At 59.3% G+C, this 16529-nt stretch overlaps 2 protein-coding genes across 8 annotated transcripts; both read left to right on the forward strand.

Annotated features, from left to right (window-relative positions):
• On the forward strand, positions 44-10213 carry ADAM15 (ADAM metallopeptidase domain 15). 5 transcript variants are annotated; one of them, XM_018046218.1, is made up of 23 exons: positions 44-231; positions 1419-1525; positions 2148-2224; positions 2658-2736; positions 2911-2987; positions 3080-3272; positions 4059-4124; positions 4207-4275; positions 4350-4519; positions 4663-4747; positions 5184-5332; positions 5409-5583; positions 5826-5918; positions 6048-6352; positions 6439-6640; positions 6895-6972; positions 7446-7518; positions 7659-7797; positions 8174-8243; positions 8863-8937; positions 9344-9415; positions 9654-9778; positions 9893-10213. In XM_018046218.1, the coding sequence occupies exons 1-23, from the start codon at positions 153-155 to the stop codon at positions 9933-9935; spliced, it is 2601 nt and encodes an 866-aa protein (XP_017901707.1). In that variant the 5' UTR covers positions 44-152; the 3' UTR covers positions 9936-10213. The 5 variants fall into 5 exon arrangements, with proteins under 5 accessions (XP_017901707.1, XP_017901708.1, XP_017901709.1 ...); XM_018046219.1 differs by having other exon boundaries at positions 8866-8937; XM_018046220.1 differs by lacking the exon at positions 9344-9415.
• EFNA4 (ephrin A4) lies at positions 11337-15806 on the forward strand. 3 transcript variants are annotated; one of them, XM_018046225.1, is made up of 4 exons: positions 11337-11864; positions 13981-14276; positions 14665-14708; positions 15114-15302. In XM_018046225.1, exons 1-4 carry the CDS (start codon positions 11752-11754, stop codon positions 15237-15239), a joined length of 579 nt encoding a protein of 192 aa, XP_017901714.1. In that variant the 5' UTR covers positions 11337-11751; the 3' UTR covers positions 15240-15302. The 3 variants fall into 3 exon arrangements, with proteins under 3 accessions (XP_017901714.1, XP_017901712.1, XP_017901713.1); XM_018046223.1 differs by having other exon boundaries at positions 11343-11864; positions 14665-14733; positions 15114-15806; XM_018046224.1 differs by having other exon boundaries at positions 11343-11864; positions 14668-14733; positions 15114-15806.

Raw genomic sequence — 16529 nt, forward strand, 5'->3', positions numbered from 1 at the left:
GCGGGGCCGGGCTCTGGGCAAGGTGGGAGGAGCTTGGGAGGGGCCTGTGGCTGCGCCTGGCTGCGAGGTGCTAGAAGCCGACCCGGCAGCCGCGGCTCCTCGGCGCCCGGCCCAGCACCTGCTGCCCTCGCCCGGCCCCGGGCGGCGCTGCCATGCGCCTGGCGCTGCTCTGGGCCCTGGGGCTCCTGGGCGCGGGCAGCCCATTGCCCTCCCGGCCGCTCCCAGATATAGGTGAGTACCTGGCCAGAAGTGGGCCGGGGGTCGCCCTGGGAGGACGCGCGGGAAGTCGGGAGGCCCTGGGGTCCTGGGGTCGGCCGGAGACCCCGAGAGACCCCATCCAAAGCACAGCCTGCCCTCTGATGTTCTGGGCCGAGGACCCGGCGACGGGGCGATGGAGTGGGGAGGGAAGGTGGAGGGATGCCGGCGCCCCCGGGCCGGTCATCCTCTGCAGGGTCCCCGCGGACACTTTCAGGCTCCCGGGCCGGGCACCGCGGGGCCTCGCCCAGCACCCCCTCAGGATCGCGATAGTGGGGCTCTGCTCCCCGGGACTGACGTCTTCGCTCCTCTGGGGCCTAGCTGATCGTTCCACCCGGTGCCAGGGCCCCGAGTAGGCACGGCTCCTAGGGTTTGGCGAAGAGGATATTTCCTGGCCCCTCATCCCAGGCCTGAGACGCTGGCACCCCTCACCCTGGTGCTGATCCCACCAGAAAGCTCGCAGAGCGGGAGGGGGCCCGGGAGGAGCCAGGAATGGGAGAATTGGCCAGGAAAGAGGCTGGGACACCAACTCCTCCTTGGAACTTTCACTTCCCGCTGCTGTCTTGGGCTGGGGGCCGAGAGGGCAGGCGGGGGTGGAGTGTCCGGAGGAGAGCAGGCTACTGGGGGCGGGGGGCGGACTCCGGGAGGAAGCAGAGGCTGTGAGGAGCGGGTGTGCCTAACTGGGCATGAGGGGTGTTTAGGGAGGGGGGTGTTTGCAATGCTCACCCAGAAATGGGCGTTCCCGGCATCTCTGATGTGAGGAAAGGGAGGGTGAGTGGGCACTGGGCCACAAGGCTTCGCCCAGTCCTGAGAGGGGGCGTTCCAGGGGAGAAGGGGGTTGGGAGGGAGTGGGAACAGGGGGAGGGTCCCTGTGAGAACCTGGGATTGGTCTGAGGGGGACAGGGAAGGACAACAGGCTGGGCAAGCTGAACTTCTTTCTCTGGGGACTTGTGGATGGGTTGGTGGGATGAAAGGGAGAAACTGGAGAGAGGCCCGCACCCTCCAGTATTCTCCTTTAAGTCCCAGAATGCAATGTAGGAGTCCTTCAGGCAGAAAAGAGCCTTGATGGGTTGGGAGCCAGGTGGGTCAGAGGGCAGCAGCCACCTCTAGCCCTGGCGCTGATTCTCTCAGCACTCTTTTGGGGTGTCCTGGGAACCCTGCAGGTGTCACTGAGGAGACGCAGGCAAGGCCAGAGAGGGCCCAGAATGGACCTCTGGAGCCCCAGATCCTTCAGGACACCCTCACGCTCAGCCTAGCACAAGCGCTTCAGGTGAGCCTCTCTCTTCCCTCAAAGCAATACATTCGCACCCCCTCACCACCCTGAGTAATCAGGTGTCTCCAGGCAGAGACAGGCTGAGAGCGGGTGAGTGGACTCCACAGCAGCATGGCCACCCCAGGTCTGCCGCCACTCCCTGTACACCTCAGCACCTGGCTTCACTTATTCACCCCCTCGCATCTACACACACATCTGTCTGCTTCAGCCCCACCCAAGTCGTCCATCTCCACTGAGGCCAAACCTGATCTCTTGGTCTCATGTTGCTGGTTCTCTCAGTGGGGGGACTTGGAGAGGGTCGGGCCCCACTAGATACCCTCCCCTCCCAATTCTAAAGCTGAGTCAGAGGAAGGGCTGGGGCCTGCACTGGGCCCTCCATGATGCTTCCTCTCTGGGCAGGAAGCCGAGAAGGGGCGGCTCAGATACCTTCCTTGACCTCCCCACACAACCCCCCAGAACAATGCCCCAGGCCAGGCAGGGCTTCCTGGCCCCTCCCTCGGGATCCCCCCACCAATGATCTAATCGTCGGTGCTCTCCTAAGGGCCTGAGGTTTTCTGGTTAGAGAAGATAGGAGTTACAGACAGGGCCAGGGAGGTGACATGCCCTCTGGTGCCCACAGACCAGTCTGCCTGAGGCTTTGCGGATCAAACTGGAATTGGATGGTGAGAGTCATATCCTGGAGCTGCTGCAGAATAGGTAATAATGATAGCAGTAACGTACTAATAACACTACTAACAACTCATATAGCATCTATGATGTGGTACTACGATGTGGTACTTAGGTACTAAGAGCCTGAACTCACTAAATCTTCTTAACAACCTCTATAAAGTAGATACTATTTGTATTATTATTGGCCTCAGAGATGAAGAAGTCAAGGTACAGAGAGGTTAAATAACTCCCCCAAGGTCACACAGCTGGTGGGTGCTAAAAACTAGATTGGAACCCAGATAGCCTGGGTTTGTAGCCAGTCTATGGCCCAACCACCATATTCTGCTACTTGAGGGGAAGCAGGAAGGTCAGGGGGATTGCCTGGCCCCCAGCTGCCCCTCCACCACCTCCAGGCCTCAAGCTGTCACTGCACCACCCTGAAAGGCAGCTGACCCTGCCCTCCTTTTTCTTCATTCCGCAGGGAGCTAGTCTCAGGGCGCCCAACGCTGGTGTGGTACCAGCCTGATGGCACCCGAGTGGTCAGTGAGGGCCATACTCTGGTGAGTCAGGCCATCTTGTGCCCTGTTTCTGGCCCAAGGGGATAAGGGAAGGGGCAACTGGAAGGTGCCACCCCTAGACGATGGGAAGACACTGCATATCCTCGCCAACAAGCCAGCCTGCTGGCTCGGATCTGGCCTGGCCTTCAGGCTGGCGCTCGTGTTTCTCTGCTGTAGGAGAACTGCTGCTACGAGGGGAGAGTACGTGGCCACGCGCACTCCTGGGTCTCTCTCTGCACCTGCTCCGGGCTCAGGTACAAGGGGCCGATTCCCTGAAGGTGGAGAGAGCGAGGGTGAACGAGGCATGGAGTTGGTAAGCCTTCTGACTTCCTGCATCTTTGCTTAGGGGCTTAGTGATCCTGTCCCCAGAAAGAAGCTACTCTGTGGAGCTGGGGCCCGGGGACCTTCAGGGTCCCCCAGTTATCTCCCGGATCCAAGACCTCCTCCTGCCACGCCACACTTGTGCCCTGAGCTGGCCTACATCTGTGCTCACTCAGGCTCTACCGGAGCACCCCCTGGGACGGCGTCACACTCGCCGGGTGAGGAGGGAAGGCAGGAGGGCTGGGCTTCTGTTGTTCCCGGGGTTGGCCCCCTGGCCCTTAGAACTATTGGCTCATAGTAAAGACAGTTCCTGTTCATGGAGTGATTTCGCAGTACCAGGCACTTTGTAAACATTAACTCCTTCAGTCACCCCAGCAACCCTGGGGGATAGGTGCTATTCATAGCTCTGTTTTAGTGAGAAAACTGGCTCTAAGAGGTTAAGTGACTTGGTCAAGGCCATTCAACTAATACATGGTATTTCCAGGATTTGGATGCAGGCACTTGACTCAAACCCTTCATCCGTCTTATGATCCAAATGCAGAGCTCTCACTTGGATATCAAATACATAGTTACTGATCATCAAGCAATAAGAACCCAATTTATTCAATGGGGATAATGGAACTACTTACCTTATAGGATTACTGTGAAAATTAAATGAATCTACATACATATATATATGTATGTAAATGCTTAGAACTCCAATCTGTCTGGCATATGTTAAGTATTTCATGGTGTCAGCTATTTTTTTTTTTTTTCCTAATTTGGAAAAAGCACTGAATTTGAAGCCAGAAAACCAGGGCTCTACTCCCAGCTTCATAACCTATTCTTAGTCCACTTGGGCAAGTCCCCGGCCTCCCAGGCTCTCAGTGGTCCTCTGTAAAATGGACTCTTCACTCTCTTCGCTCTGACCACACAGGGTGGGTGTGGACACAGCCTGGCCAGGTGGGCGTGGCTGCGGGTGGTGACTGGTGGGTGTGCCTGATGCTCCTTCCTCTTGTCCACAGTGGAGGCGGGATGTGGTGACAGAGCCCAAGATTGTTGAGCTGGTGATTGTGGCTGACCATGCCGAGGTGAGCTGGCCGGCCCCTGGCTGCCCTCCCCTGGCCTCTGCCAGCCGTGCTACCTTTCCTGGCTACCTTTCTTGACCCGCAGGTCCAGAGGCACCGGGGCTTCCAGAGCCTCCTGAACCGCACCCTGGAAGTGGCCCTCCTCCTGGACACAGTGAGTGTCAGGCCTGACAGCATCGTTATGGCCCCCAACCTTGGGAACCCCTCTCCTGAGTCCCAGTTCTTCAGTTCTTCAGGCCTATGAATGTCCGGGTGGCACTGGTGGGCCTGGAGGCCTGGACCCAGCACAACCTGATAGAGATAAGCCAGCACCCAGGTCTCACACTAGACAGCTTCCTCCACTGGCGCCGGACAAACCTGCTGCCTCGGTTGCCCCACGACAGCGCCCAGCTGGTGACGTAAGGCCTCCCCCAGGATCAGCCAGCAGGGTCTGGCTCTGCCTTGGCCTGGCCAATTTCACACCCCAACTCCCTCCCTGAGGGCCTGACGCTCTGGCCACTTTTACTTTGAAGCCCTAACCTTTGACCTCTCAATCCCACAGTGCCACTTCATTCTCTGGGCCCATGGTGGGCATGGCCATTCAGAACTCCATCTGTTCTCCTGAGTTTTCAGGAGGCGTGAACATGGTGAGCTATGGCTACATCTCCTCACTGTTCCCCATCCAGGTCCTGCCAGCTGTGGTGCCATATATTCATGGAAACCCCCAGCAAAGTTGCCAGCCCCAAGCTGAGGGTATAGAGGGCAGGGGTACATGAAAGGTGCCCCTCGCCTGTGGCCAGCTCATCATGTCTTCACCTAGAAGCTCTGCCCATTTCTTGGGGGCGGGGGAGACAGCTGAGGCCCAGAGGACAGTGGTACTCTCCCAGGGCCATACAGTGTGAGATATGGGGAACAGAGCTGAGCTAGAGCCCAGGTTTCCTACCACCCAGGCCTGGGCTCTCCTGGTTTAGAAGCACTTAAGGAGGGAGGCGGGACCTGCTCAGGGCCCAAGAGGTCAGATGAAGAGAGAACAGGAGCAATCAGGCTGGTGCTCGACCTGGGCTATCCCCTCCCCAATGACAGGACCACTCCACGAGCATCCTGGGAGTCGCCTCCTCAATAGCCCACGAGCTGGGACACAGCCTGGGCCTGGGCCATGACTCCCCTGGGAACAGCTGCCCCTGTCCGGGTCCAGCCCCAGCCAAGAGCTGCATCATGGAGGCCTCCACAGAGTGAGTAGCTGCAGGATGGAGAGAGAAGGGGGCAGGGGCAGGTCCGCAGCCCCAACCTCCTTGCTGTCATCCCCAGCTTCCTGCCAGGCTTGAACTTCAGCAACTGCAGCCGACAGGCCCTGGAAAAAGCCCTCCTGGGTGGGATGGGCAGCTGCCTCTTTGAACGGCTGTCCGGTCTGCCTTCTATGGCCAGTGTCTGCGGAAATATGTTGGTGGAGCCCGGCGAGCAGTGTGACTGTGGCTTCCCAGGTGTAAGCCCCTCCCCCAGAGCCTTGCCCCTGCACCTCTGTGCCCTCACCCAGGCTCATCGGCTGTCTCCGGCCCCCGGAGCCCCTCTCCCCGTCTGCCTGTCTGGGGGGCAGCAGGCAGACTGTGGGGCTCCAGCTCTCATCTGCTGTGCAAATGCCTAGGGTTCAGGCTCCAGGAGGCAGTTGGGGTGGGGTCCCGGGCCCAGCCCGCTCTGATGCCTGGCCGTCGGTGCCCTTCCCTACAGGACTGCACTGATCCCTGCTGTGACTACTTCACCTGCCAGCTGAGGCCAGGGGCCCAGTGCGCATCTGATGGACTCTGCTGTCACAATTGCCAGGTGGGCACAGACTGGACCGGCCACCCAGAGCCCACCTGCCAGGGGCCAGGGTGGAAAAGGTCACCCTAACTCCCAGGGCCTGGCTGGATCTGCCCCACCCCCACACTGACATTCACCCACCCTCCACAGCTGCGTCCAGCTGGCTGGAAGTGTCGCCCCACCAGAGGTGACTGTGACTTGCCCGAGTTCTGCCCAGGAGACAGCTCCCAGTGCCCCCCGGATGTCAGCATGGGGGACGGTGAGCCCTGTGCTGGAGGACAGGCTGTGTGCATGCAAGGACGTTGTGCGTCCTATGCCCAGCAGTGCCAGGCTCTCTGGGGGCCTGGGGCCACGCCCGCCACACCACTCTGCCTCCTTACTGCCAATACCAGAGGGGACGCCTTTGGGAGCTGCGGGCGCAATGCTGACGGCAGCTATGTGTCCTGTGCCCCTCGGTAAGTGAGGGAACCTGGCTCCTCCTCTAGGTCTGTGGGCATCTTGGCTCCACCACACTGACCCTGCACCTCCTCCCTCACCCCAGAGATGCCGTGTGCGGGCAACTCCAGTGCCAGGGCGGGAGGGCCCAGCCTCTGCTGGGCTCAGCCCGGGATCATCGCTGGGAGATGTTAGAAGCCAACGGGACCCAGCTGAAGTTGAACTGCAGCTGGGTACACCTGGACCTGGGCAACGACGTGGCCCAGCCCCTCTTGACTCTGCCTGGCACAGCCTGTGGCCCCGGCCTGGTGAGCAGCCTCGGTGGGCAGGGCCAGGTGGGGAGGGATGTCTGAACTGCTGTGAGCAGTGCCCAGGCCTCATTAACCACCAGTGCAAACAGTGCAGTCTCTGAGGGGAGTTCAGATTCTCACTTCAGATGGAGCAGATCCTGTGGTCCTGTGAGCCTTGGTGTCCCCATGTAAAAGCGTGGTGGACCTCGGCCTCCCAGTGCCAGTAAAGCGTGTGAGAGGGTGATCTTTGCTCTTCTCTCCCCACTGGGCAGGTGTGTGTTGAGCAGCAGTGCCAGCCAGTAGAGGTCCTGGGAGCACAGGAATGTCGAAGGAGATGCCACGGGCATGGGGTGAGCTGGCATGGGGGGAGATGAAGGGGCGCAGGGAGCCTCTGGGAAGGAAAATAACAGTGGGCTTTGCAAACAGACACACCTGGGCTCTAATCCTTGCTCTAGCATGTCTTAACTAGGGAACCCGGGCAGGTTATTCACCTCTCTGAGCTCAGTTTCCTCATCTAACGGGCATAATAGTAGTACCCACTTCCTGAGGCACATGAGATGAGTACCCTAGCTTCTGGCACAGTGCCCTGCACTCCAGGGCAGATAGAAGGCACTCACAGTGTGAGTTCAGTCTAACTTCCTCCGCCGCTGGCGCCGATAGAGTCCCTCTCTCCAGAGCGGTGGCACCTTCCACCCCCTCATCCTCAGCACACCTCCCAGCTGTGCTGGGAGAAGACAGGACATCCGAGATCCTGAAAAGCTGGGGACAGGGAAACATGGCCCCAGAGGGCCCAGCTCCTCACTGTCCAACCTGTGCACCCTAGGTCTGCGACAGCAACAGAAGCTGCCACTGTGAGGAGGGCTGGGCACCCCCAGACTGCACCACCCACATCAGAGGTAGCGGGGCCGGGGGGCAGGGGCAGCTGAGAGGGCGTCCTTCATCGCCCCTCTTTTCCTGATCCCTTCACTGCTGGTTCCTTGACTCCCTGTGACCCCTGACCCTTTCACCTTCGCTGATCACCTGACCTCACCCACAGCAACCAGCTCCCTGACCACAGGGCTGCCCCTCAGCCTTCTGTTGTTGCTGGTCCTGGTGCTCCTTGGTGCCAGCTACTGGCACCGTGCCCGCCTGCGCCAACGACTCTGCCAGCTCAAAGGACCCAGCTGCCAATACAGGTACCAGCCTCCCTGTTCCCAACTCTCTCAACATTTCTGTTAAGGACAACAGCTCCAGAGCCCTGCCCCTACCCCCTGGGCAGCCCCCAGACCACACCCCATACACCCCCTTCCCTACTTGTGCCCCATAACTCTTCACCTCACGTGTAGACCCAGGTGGGGCAACTGCGCTGCTAGGACCATTTCTCTCCAGGAGCCCCAGGGCTGGATAAGTGGGGCCCTCCCTCAGGCTGATCAGCTTCCCCTCCTCACCTCTGATTTGGCCTAAACCATGCTTCAAGGGGCCACAAAGGATTAACCCCACTCCAGGGCTGCCTATGGGCACAAAATGGTCTGAGGCTGAGCCCTCGTCCTCCTTGCCTTTCTCCATGCTCAGGGCAGCCCAGTCTGGTCCCCCAGAACGCCCAGGACCCCCACAGAGGGCCCTGGTGATGCCGGGTGCCAAGGTAAGTCTGTATGCCAGAGCAGAGAGGGCCCCGACCCAGCCAGGAATCCAGCTTGGGCCCTGGGGTGGGGGTGTCCAAGGCTCTGGACTCAGAGATAAGACTTGCATGGCCCAGGAGTCAGTCACTGGAGTCAGGGCCAGCCCTCCCGCCACCCCCCCTGCTGCAGGCTGAGAAGCAAGAGTCCAGTCTGGACTGGGAGGGGCAATCACCTAGGAGCGCTGAGCTCTGTGAGCTGGCCAAGCCAGTGGCTTTCAAAGGCGGGTCTACCTGTGCTCCCAGCAGTGGCGCCCCAGGAGGGCATGAGGGGGTGCTCAGAGTGGTCTTCAGTGTGCCAGGACCTGATGAGGCCCTGGTCACCAAGTGTAGAAGGGCTGGTGAGTGCCTCTGCCCTGAGCCCCCTGGATCTGATGACAGGAGTGCGTGTGTGGAGGTGGTCTGCATGCCTACCCCACCACTTGTCACCCCCTCTGCATGCAACTGAATAACCGCATGCATGCACAGCCCCCACTGCCCCTGGGGCCCTGGCTGTCCATCCCTGAGCACTAACACCTCTCTGCCCACATCTGTCTTTCTGCTCCCTCCCCCGTCCCCTGCCTGTCTGCTCCTCCTGCTCTCTCAGCAGGCTAGTGCTCTTGGCTTCCCGGCCCCTCCTTCCAGGCCGCTGCCTCCTGACCCTGTGCCCAAGAGACTCCAGGTAAATCTGGGCCAGGCCCAGCCCTGGCCCAGGGCAGGTGGGAGGCTTGGTGCCCAACCGCAGCTCTCATCCCTGTTCCCTGCCAGTAGCACTCATCATTAGGGGACCAGGGTGCCCTCAGCCCTCAGAGCCCCAGAAGCAGCAAAGGGTGAGCCTCCTGTCTTGGTTTCTACCACCATCTAGTGGTCAGTGGTGGGACTGCAGTTGGCCAGGGACACCCCCAGTGACCCCCACCTTTCTCCCCTGAGGCCTCTCCTGGCATGCGCTCAAGCCCCATGCGCATGCCCCAGTTCTCTCCTGCCCCCCTGGCTGACTTTGCATGTTGACCTGAACCCTTGGGGAGACCCATCGCATGTCCACTGCCCCTGGCTGTGCTCTCATAGCCACTGCCCCTCTCTCTGTTCAGGCTGAGCTGGCAGACCGACCCAATCCCCCCACCCGCCCTCTGCCCGCTGACCCGGTGGTGAGGCGCCCAAAGGTAACCGTGGGGGGAGAGAAGGGCACAGCCTCTCCCCCCACCCAGGGCTGTGGTGCTGGTGGCAAGATGCCCTTTGTGCCTGAGGCCACATACGCCGGTGGCATCTTTAATGGTGACAGGTTCGTTTGGAGACACAGGTGACCTAGGGTGCCACCTCTCAAGCTGGTGCTCCCCAGCATCAGTGTGTCAGAGGTGAACAACATGATATGCTCTCCCAAGCTGGCCTTCTCTCTCTCAGTCACAGGGGCCCACCAAGCCCCCACCCCCGAGAAAGCCACTGCCTGCTGACCCTCATGGCCGGCGCCCTTCTGGTGACCTGCCTGGCCCTGGAGCTGGAATCCCGCCCCCAGTGGTACCCTCCAGGTAGGAGAGGAGAGGAGAGGAGAGGAGAGGAGAGGGGCGGAGGATGGGTGGATTGGGCGAGTGGTCTGGGGAAACAGCGCCTCTGACCTTTTTTCTTCGCTTTCCACATCCCAGGCCTGCGCCGCCGCCCCCAGCAGCGTCCTCGCTCTACCTCTAACTTCTCCTGAGGTTCTGCTGCCTCCAGCCTGGACTTAGGACGCCAATAGGCAGACCTGACCCCTGAAACCCCCCACGGTGACTGAAGGAGCCGGAGCCTGGACGCTGTGGAGCAGGAGTCTTAAGGCACCGGGTATCTTCACTTGCTGTCAAACAGCACTCTGGGGACTGGCCCACGCCGCGGCATCTGGGGGTTGGGGAGGGTCTGGGAGCTGGACGGAGCTGAAGGAAGTGCGCACAGCCTGTCTGCTGGGTTACAATAAAAGCGAGGTCTTGGGAGCACGCCTTTAAAGTTTGCTTTGGGAAGGAGGGTCTCCCCTGTTGCGATTCCGGGTCTGGCCGCCAGGAGACGCTGCCGCCTCAGACGAAGACAGGATAGGGAGGGCGAGAGTCCCAGGCTGGGTGAGAGGATCCCTGGGATGCTCGCGGCTTGTTTCTGCCTAGCCTGTGATGTCTCTCCGCTTAATCCAGTACCACAAAGAACGCTATATGACCTCTACCACCCGCAATCGCCAAGTTTTCGCCCCCAACGCTGCGCGGCCCTTTAGCGGCGGCCACTGACAAATCCGTCAAGCTGTTGGACTCGCCTTCCCCACCCTCTGACCAGTGGCTGGGGAAAAGGGAACCAGCTGGTGTTCTCAGAGCCCCGGAGCTGGGGCAGGGCGGGGCGGCGGCTCCCACGATTCCGAGGCGGCACACCTGCCTCCCCCCTCCCCCACCCCACCTGAGGGTTTGGGAACAAAGATGCTTTGTACCGGCCCGCAACCACCTCATTACTTCTTCTTGGAGACTGTGGCCTTCGTTCTCCCAGAACGAAGGTGTGGGGTGGAAAGGGACAGGCGCCAATCCCAAGGTAAGCATCAAGCTTGCCACCTGAGGCTCTGTAAAGGGTGGGGTGAGGGGTCCCCGGGAGGCGATTTGTCCTCCTCTCGCTGTATCTCTAGACGTCCAAAAAAAAAAAAAAAAAGGAGCAATGTGCCTAAGATGTCTGGATAAACTTCATGGATCCTCGCCCCGCACCTCACTTGCCTCTTTCTGGGTGAGAGGCGTGGGCCCGTATTTAAGTCTTCCAAAGATTTAATAAGGCTTTCTACCCTGTATTATGGCTTTCCAGGCGGTGCAGTGGCAAAGAATCTACTTGCCAATGCAGGAGACGCAAGAGACGCGGGTTCAATCCCTGGGTCGGGATGATCCCCTGGAGAAGGAAATGACAACCCACTCCAGTATTCTTGCCGAGATAATCCCAAGAACAGAAGAACCTGGCGGGTTACAGTCCATGGGGTCACAAAGAGTCAGACACGACTGAGCAACTGAACACACACACACATACCCTATATTAATTGTTTTTGTTTAGTCGCTCAGTCCGATTCTTTGCGACCCCCATGGACTGTAGCCCGCCAAGTGCCCAGCGATCGAACCTAGGGATCGAACCCGCGTCTCCCGCACTGCAGGCGGATTCTTTACCGCTGAGCCACCAGGGAAGCACCCTGTACTAACACAAGCACGAAAGACAAGACCTCTCTAAAACAACTCCTAGACAGGGGACTGTGTCCCTCCTCGCCGCCTCCTTGAAATGGGCCCAACCTCAGCAACAGCTTGCCGAAGCTGGAGAGCGCTGCGGCGCCCAGAAGGTTAACAAGAGTTGGCTTTGAATGAAGAGGCGGAGACGCGACCCCATTGGTGAAAAGTTATCCAGGGGCGTGGCCTGTGAGTCTCTGCACCCCACCCCAACCTCCTCTGCACTTTGTACCTTTCTCGTCGCGACTGCGAAGCGGACCGGGACGGGCCGGGCCAGACCACACCAGACCTAGGGGGCGATGCGGCTGCAGCCCCTGCTGCAGACTGTCCTCTGGGCCGTGCTCCTCAGCTCCCCTCTGCGAGGGGGCTGTGGCCTCCGCCTTGCGGTCTACTGGAACTCCAGTAACCCCAGGTAGCCGGGCCGAAACCGGCGGGCGGCGAGCCGGGCCTGCACGCTCCCGGGCCGGGCGCGCGCCCGACACTCGCTCTGTGCGCGGCGCCGCCTGGACCCGGCCGCGCGCCGGGGATCCTTTGTTTGAGCCGGCAGGGGAGGAGGGAGGGGCGAGGCGCGCCTGGGGTCCCCTATGCCCGCCCGCACGCGTTGGAGGCGAGCGGCGGACCCCAGTCCCGAAGGCAATCGGTGGGGTCTCAGAGCCGGGAGCTGGGGGAACCTCAGCCTGCACTCCGAGCCCCGCCCCCCTCGCTTCTGTCTTGGGGATCCCCAGCGTTCCTCCGGCCGAAGCTGGGGCGAGCGGACTTGCGGGGCGCCGGAGAGGCGGTGGTTACTCTTGTGAAAGAGGGTTACTCTCCTGCTCGCTTGGCCTCCTCTTTGGCGCTCGCTCTTTCTCCTGAGCTCATTCTAGAACGCTTTCATCTCAGTCATTATTAGCCCTTCTATTTCTGTGCAGTCTCGGCCCTGCCCTTCTAGAGTTGAATCACCTTTAGGCAAGTCATCTGACCTCCCTAACCTCAGTTATCTCATCTGTAAAATGGGGTAATAATGTCTAGTACCCTGGGAAGTCAGGTAGACTGAGGTCATGTGTGTCCAAGAGGTAAAGGCTATACAGATATAAACGACTATTTTCTGTTTCCTCATCTGCCTGCTTTGGAACCTGTATGTATTTTCCCTGTTTCCATGCTCCTCCCCAATTCTCCTTGCCTCTCTCTGCTTTCTCCATGTTTTCCTTCCTGATTTTCTACTTAAAACAATCTGTGACTCTGTTCATTTGGTCACTCACTAACATTTATTAAGCGTGTACCATGTGCCCGGACTTGTGCTAGAGCGCTGGGGGTTAGAAATAAGACCTAGGCTCTGCCCTCTGGGATCCCGAAGGATCCCCGGGTGAGCAGGCTTCAGAACAGGTCATTACAATACCAATGCTGTATGGTGAGGGCTGTTGTCTTCTACCTCTGAATTCCTCTCTGTGTTCCAGACCAGTGCCTCTGAATGACTTGGAAGATTGGTTAAAAATTCAGGTTTCTACCCCCTAACCCTGAGGTTTCTGACTCATTCATTCCATTCCCAAATATTTATTAAGCATTTTCCTTGTGCCTGACACTTTTCCAGGCACTAGGGATGCCATGGAACTAAACAGAGGCCCAGCTTGTGTTCCAGCGGGTCTGAGCTGAGCCCAGGAATCTGCAGGAATCTGCATTCCTAATCACAACTACAGATGCAGGTGGTCTTGAGACCACCCATTGAGAGAGAGTTGGGGGCCTTTCGTAAGTCAAGTTGGGCTCTGTGTATGATGAGCATGGGGGTGGGAGTCGTTCGTGCTTTACTTGATGCAGGAGGGGTTGACTGTCCTAGGTCCTCCCACCCATACTGGATCCCCCAGGGTCTCCCAAGAGGTGGAAGGGAGTCCTGAGGAGGCCAAAGAGTGGGAGATATGTGGAGGGGGCTCCAAGTCTGGCACTTTGTTGTCCTGGCAAAAAAAGGAGGGGGAGAGGGAGGTTCCCACCATCCACTCTTTTTCTTTCTTTCTTACTATGGCATTCTTTCGGCATTGAATTGACATCTTAAAAAGGCAGCCTTCCTCTTTGTGAATCAGTTAAAGAGGATACTGTTCCCAGTCTCCATCTCTAGGCTGACTGCACTGTGGGCCCAGATCTGTGCCCCTTGCCTCTGTGCCCCAGCTTCTTCACAGCAGCCATCCACCTAACATTTGTCAAGCACAGATACTACACCAAGGCCTTGTGTTGGGCATTAGAGCTAGAGAGGGGTGGCAGCTCCCACACAAAAGCTAGGGTGTGGGAGTGCCTTCCCACATTTGAGCCACGTGGTTATAGGCCCTGCAGTCCCTTAACCTCTCTGAAACTGTGCATGTTACCTCATCCATTTCTGGCCCTCTCTTTGTTTCTCAAGAGTTGTCAGTCTGGGGAACTCAAAGACCTTCCCAAGCTGCTCCCGCTCCAGTGGGTGGGGGACTGGCTGGCAGGGACCATTGGGAAGGGGTATCTCTGACCCTCGTGCCCCCGGTGTGCTGTGCCAAGGAGCCCCTCTGCCTTCATCTACCTTATGCCTGCAGGCTGCTTCGAGGAGACGCCGTGGTGGAGCTGGGCTTCAAGGATTACCTAGACATCATCTGCCCACACTATGAGAGTCCAGGGCCCCCTGAGGGCCCCGAGACATTCGCATTATACGTAGTGGACTGGGCAGGCTACAAGGCCTGCCGGGCTGAAGGGCCAGGTGCCTTCAAGCGCTGGGAGTGCTCCCACCCCTTCGCTCCCTTTGGCCCTGTTCGATTTCCAGAGAAGATTCAGCGCTTCACGCCCTTCTCCCTTGGCATGGAGTTCTTGCCTGGAGAGACCTACTACTATATCTGTGAGTGAGGATGGGCACCCTGGCCACCTCCTGGGGAAGGCAGGGAGGGGAGTGGGACTACCTGCCATTGCCAGCAGTCAAGGCAGAGAGCCTGAAGGGCAGGGAAAGGAGCAAAAGGACGGCCAGGCCTCGGAGGGGGGAGCGGGCAAGGGTCCAGGACATGGTAGGGGGACATCTAGAGTGAGCTGATAAAGAGACGGGGCAAGGAAGAGGAGCTGGGCAAGGTGACATGAGGAGGGATACAAGTGGGCACCTAGATATAGCCCCAAAATAAGGAAAAGCTTTCCAGGGAATTGGAGAGAGGAGAAGTTGGGAGGGTTTTAAAGTGACTCTGAAGCATGCAAACTAGCCCATGCTAACTTCTTCCTCCCAATTTCCCACCACCCAGCAGTGCCAGCTCCGGGGAGTCCTGGCCAATGCTTGAGGCTCCAGGTGTCTATCTGCTGCAAGGAGGACAGTGAGTGGGTTGGGGCAGGGGAGCAACCCTTCTGGCTAGTGTGGGGCCCTCGGGAATGGCGGGGGGGCAGTGGGAAGAGTCTGGGAGCATTAGACTCTGGGGGGCCTCTTCTTCCCCCTTTAGCCTCTGGGAGCCTCCGCTGCACAGTGGGAATGGCATCTCCAGGGGCAAGGCCCTCCAAGGCCTTCACTGAACTGGTGGCCTCTAATGGCACCTGGGAGGAGCCCTGCAAGTCGGGGCTTAGAGGTGGCAGATTATGGGAGGGATTGGCTAGTTCGAGAGACCCTGAACAAAGGGGTGGGAGTGACCAACTAACGGGCAGAGCAAGAAGGAGGCTGCGGAAGCAGGAGGACCCATCGGTGCTACCCCTCCCCTCACAGAGCCTGAGTCAGCCCATCCTGTCGGGAGCCATGGAGAGAGTGGCACGTCAGGGTGGCAAGGAGGGGCCACTCCCAGTCCCCTCTGTCTCTTGCTGCTGCTGCTGTTCCCAATTCTGCGACTCCTGAGAGTTCTCTGAGCCAAGCGGACCCTTCCTGACACCCCCAGGAACCAGAGCCCTCCCAAGACTCCTTGGAGAGGGGCCCCTGCCCCCTACCTGAGCTGGGAGTGTCAAGCCAGACAGACAAGATAGAAGAGTGATGAGGGAGGTCTGAGCTGACCCTTCCAGGTACTGGCCTCCTCATCACAAGCTGAAGAGGAGCCACAGGGGAGCAGTGGACAGCCCTGGGCACCTTGGGGCAGAGGCAAGACAAACATAAGGTCTCCATCGGTGGCTTTGATGCTCAAATCCCTGCCCTCAGGAAGGCTGGGACTTGATGGGATGGCATCCTGGAGCCTGCTGGGGGCCAAGGCGAAGACCTGGGGACAGGCGGATTGCTGGACCAGGTCAGGCAAGAAGCCCAGGCCTGCCATCTGTCCCCGGTGCCCTGTGGGCCTCTTCCCTGGGGCAGCACCTCACCTCCCCAGAGGATCACTCACTTGTCTTCTGTGAAGACGGACTTACCATGAGGTTGAATTTCATGCCAGTTTGTATTTTTGTAAGTGTCTGGACTTCAATAAACCAACTACCCATCTTTTTGTTGCTTTTTCCAACCTACCGCCCTCTGCCCTCTAGCTCCTTGCCTGACACTGGGCCCGGGAGGTGGAGGGGGTGGAGCGGGATGCAGGGTGGGTGGTGGCACAGCAGCGGAGCTCCCTGAAGTCTCTGCTCTCAACATGGCTTGGCCTGACCCCCATGCCAGCTGTGCCCAAGCCATCCATGCCAGGCCTCAGTGGGCACCCCTCTGGGCAGTGTGGGGTTGGTGCCAGCAGCAGCTGTGGAGCTTGGCACCCTCTACCACCTCTCTAGCTGGTTTCCTGGGCTGGGGAGGGGACAGGTGCTCCTGATAGCCCCCACATACACTCTCGGGGCACTGCTCAAGCTGTGGCAGCACCAAACAGGATGTTGGGGCAAAGGCAAGGGGTAGTAGAAAGAGAGCATCTGGGTTTCCGAATGCCTGGGTCCCTGAGAGCTGGATGTCCCCCCACTCCGTAAGGGCAGCCTGGGCGGTGCCTGGCCTAGAACTGAGAAGGTGGGGTCAGATCAAAGCCTCCTTCCCCAGCGGCCTCTTTGTTCTTCGCTTTTATAAGGAGGAGGGGGTGGGGCCGAGGAGGGAGGGCCCCCTTTGCTCTCAGCCCCACTCTGTCTCTATCACCTCTGGCAGGCAAAGCTATGACGCCCCCCCAAGACTAACCAGTGACCAGTGACCTGGGGGGAGCCAGAGAAGGGGTGCCCCTTCCCCCGGTGCTATGCTGTA

Source organism: Capra hircus, chromosome 3 (genome assembly GCF_001704415.2).
Source record: "Capra hircus breed San Clemente chromosome 3, ASM170441v1, whole genome shotgun sequence".
Classification (NCBI taxonomy): domain Eukaryota; kingdom Metazoa; phylum Chordata; class Mammalia; order Artiodactyla; family Bovidae; genus Capra; species Capra hircus.

What these genes read in the sequence shown, in the direction of transcription:
- ADAM15 (XM_018046218.1), top strand. Translation starts at nt 153, where the DNA reads ATGCGCCTGGCGCTGCTCTGGGCCCTGGGGCTCCTGGGCGCGGGCAGC. An exon ending in GCCTAGCACAAGCGCTTCAG is followed by an intron (nt 1,526 to 2,147) that starts GTGAGCCTCTCT and finishes TGGTGCCCACAG; the next exon opens with ACCAGTCTGCCTGAGGCTTT. An exon ending in TATGTGTCCTGTGCCCCTCG is followed by an intron (nt 6,353 to 6,438) that starts GTAAGTGAGGGA and finishes CCCTCACCCCAG; the next exon opens with AGATGCCGTGTGCGGGCAAC.
- EFNA4 (XM_018046223.1), top strand. Translation starts at nt 11,752, where the DNA reads ATGCGGCTGCAGCCCCTGCTGCAGACTGTCCTCTGGGCCGTGCTCCTC. An exon ending in AGAGACCTACTACTATATCT is followed by an intron (nt 14,277 to 14,664) that starts GTGAGTGAGGAT and finishes CCCACCACCCAG; the next exon opens with CAGTGCCAGCTCCGGGGAGT. An exon ending in TATCTGCTGCAAGGAGGACA is followed by an intron (nt 14,734 to 15,113) that starts GTGAGTGGGTTG and finishes CTCCCCTCACAG; the next exon opens with AGCCTGAGTCAGCCCATCCT.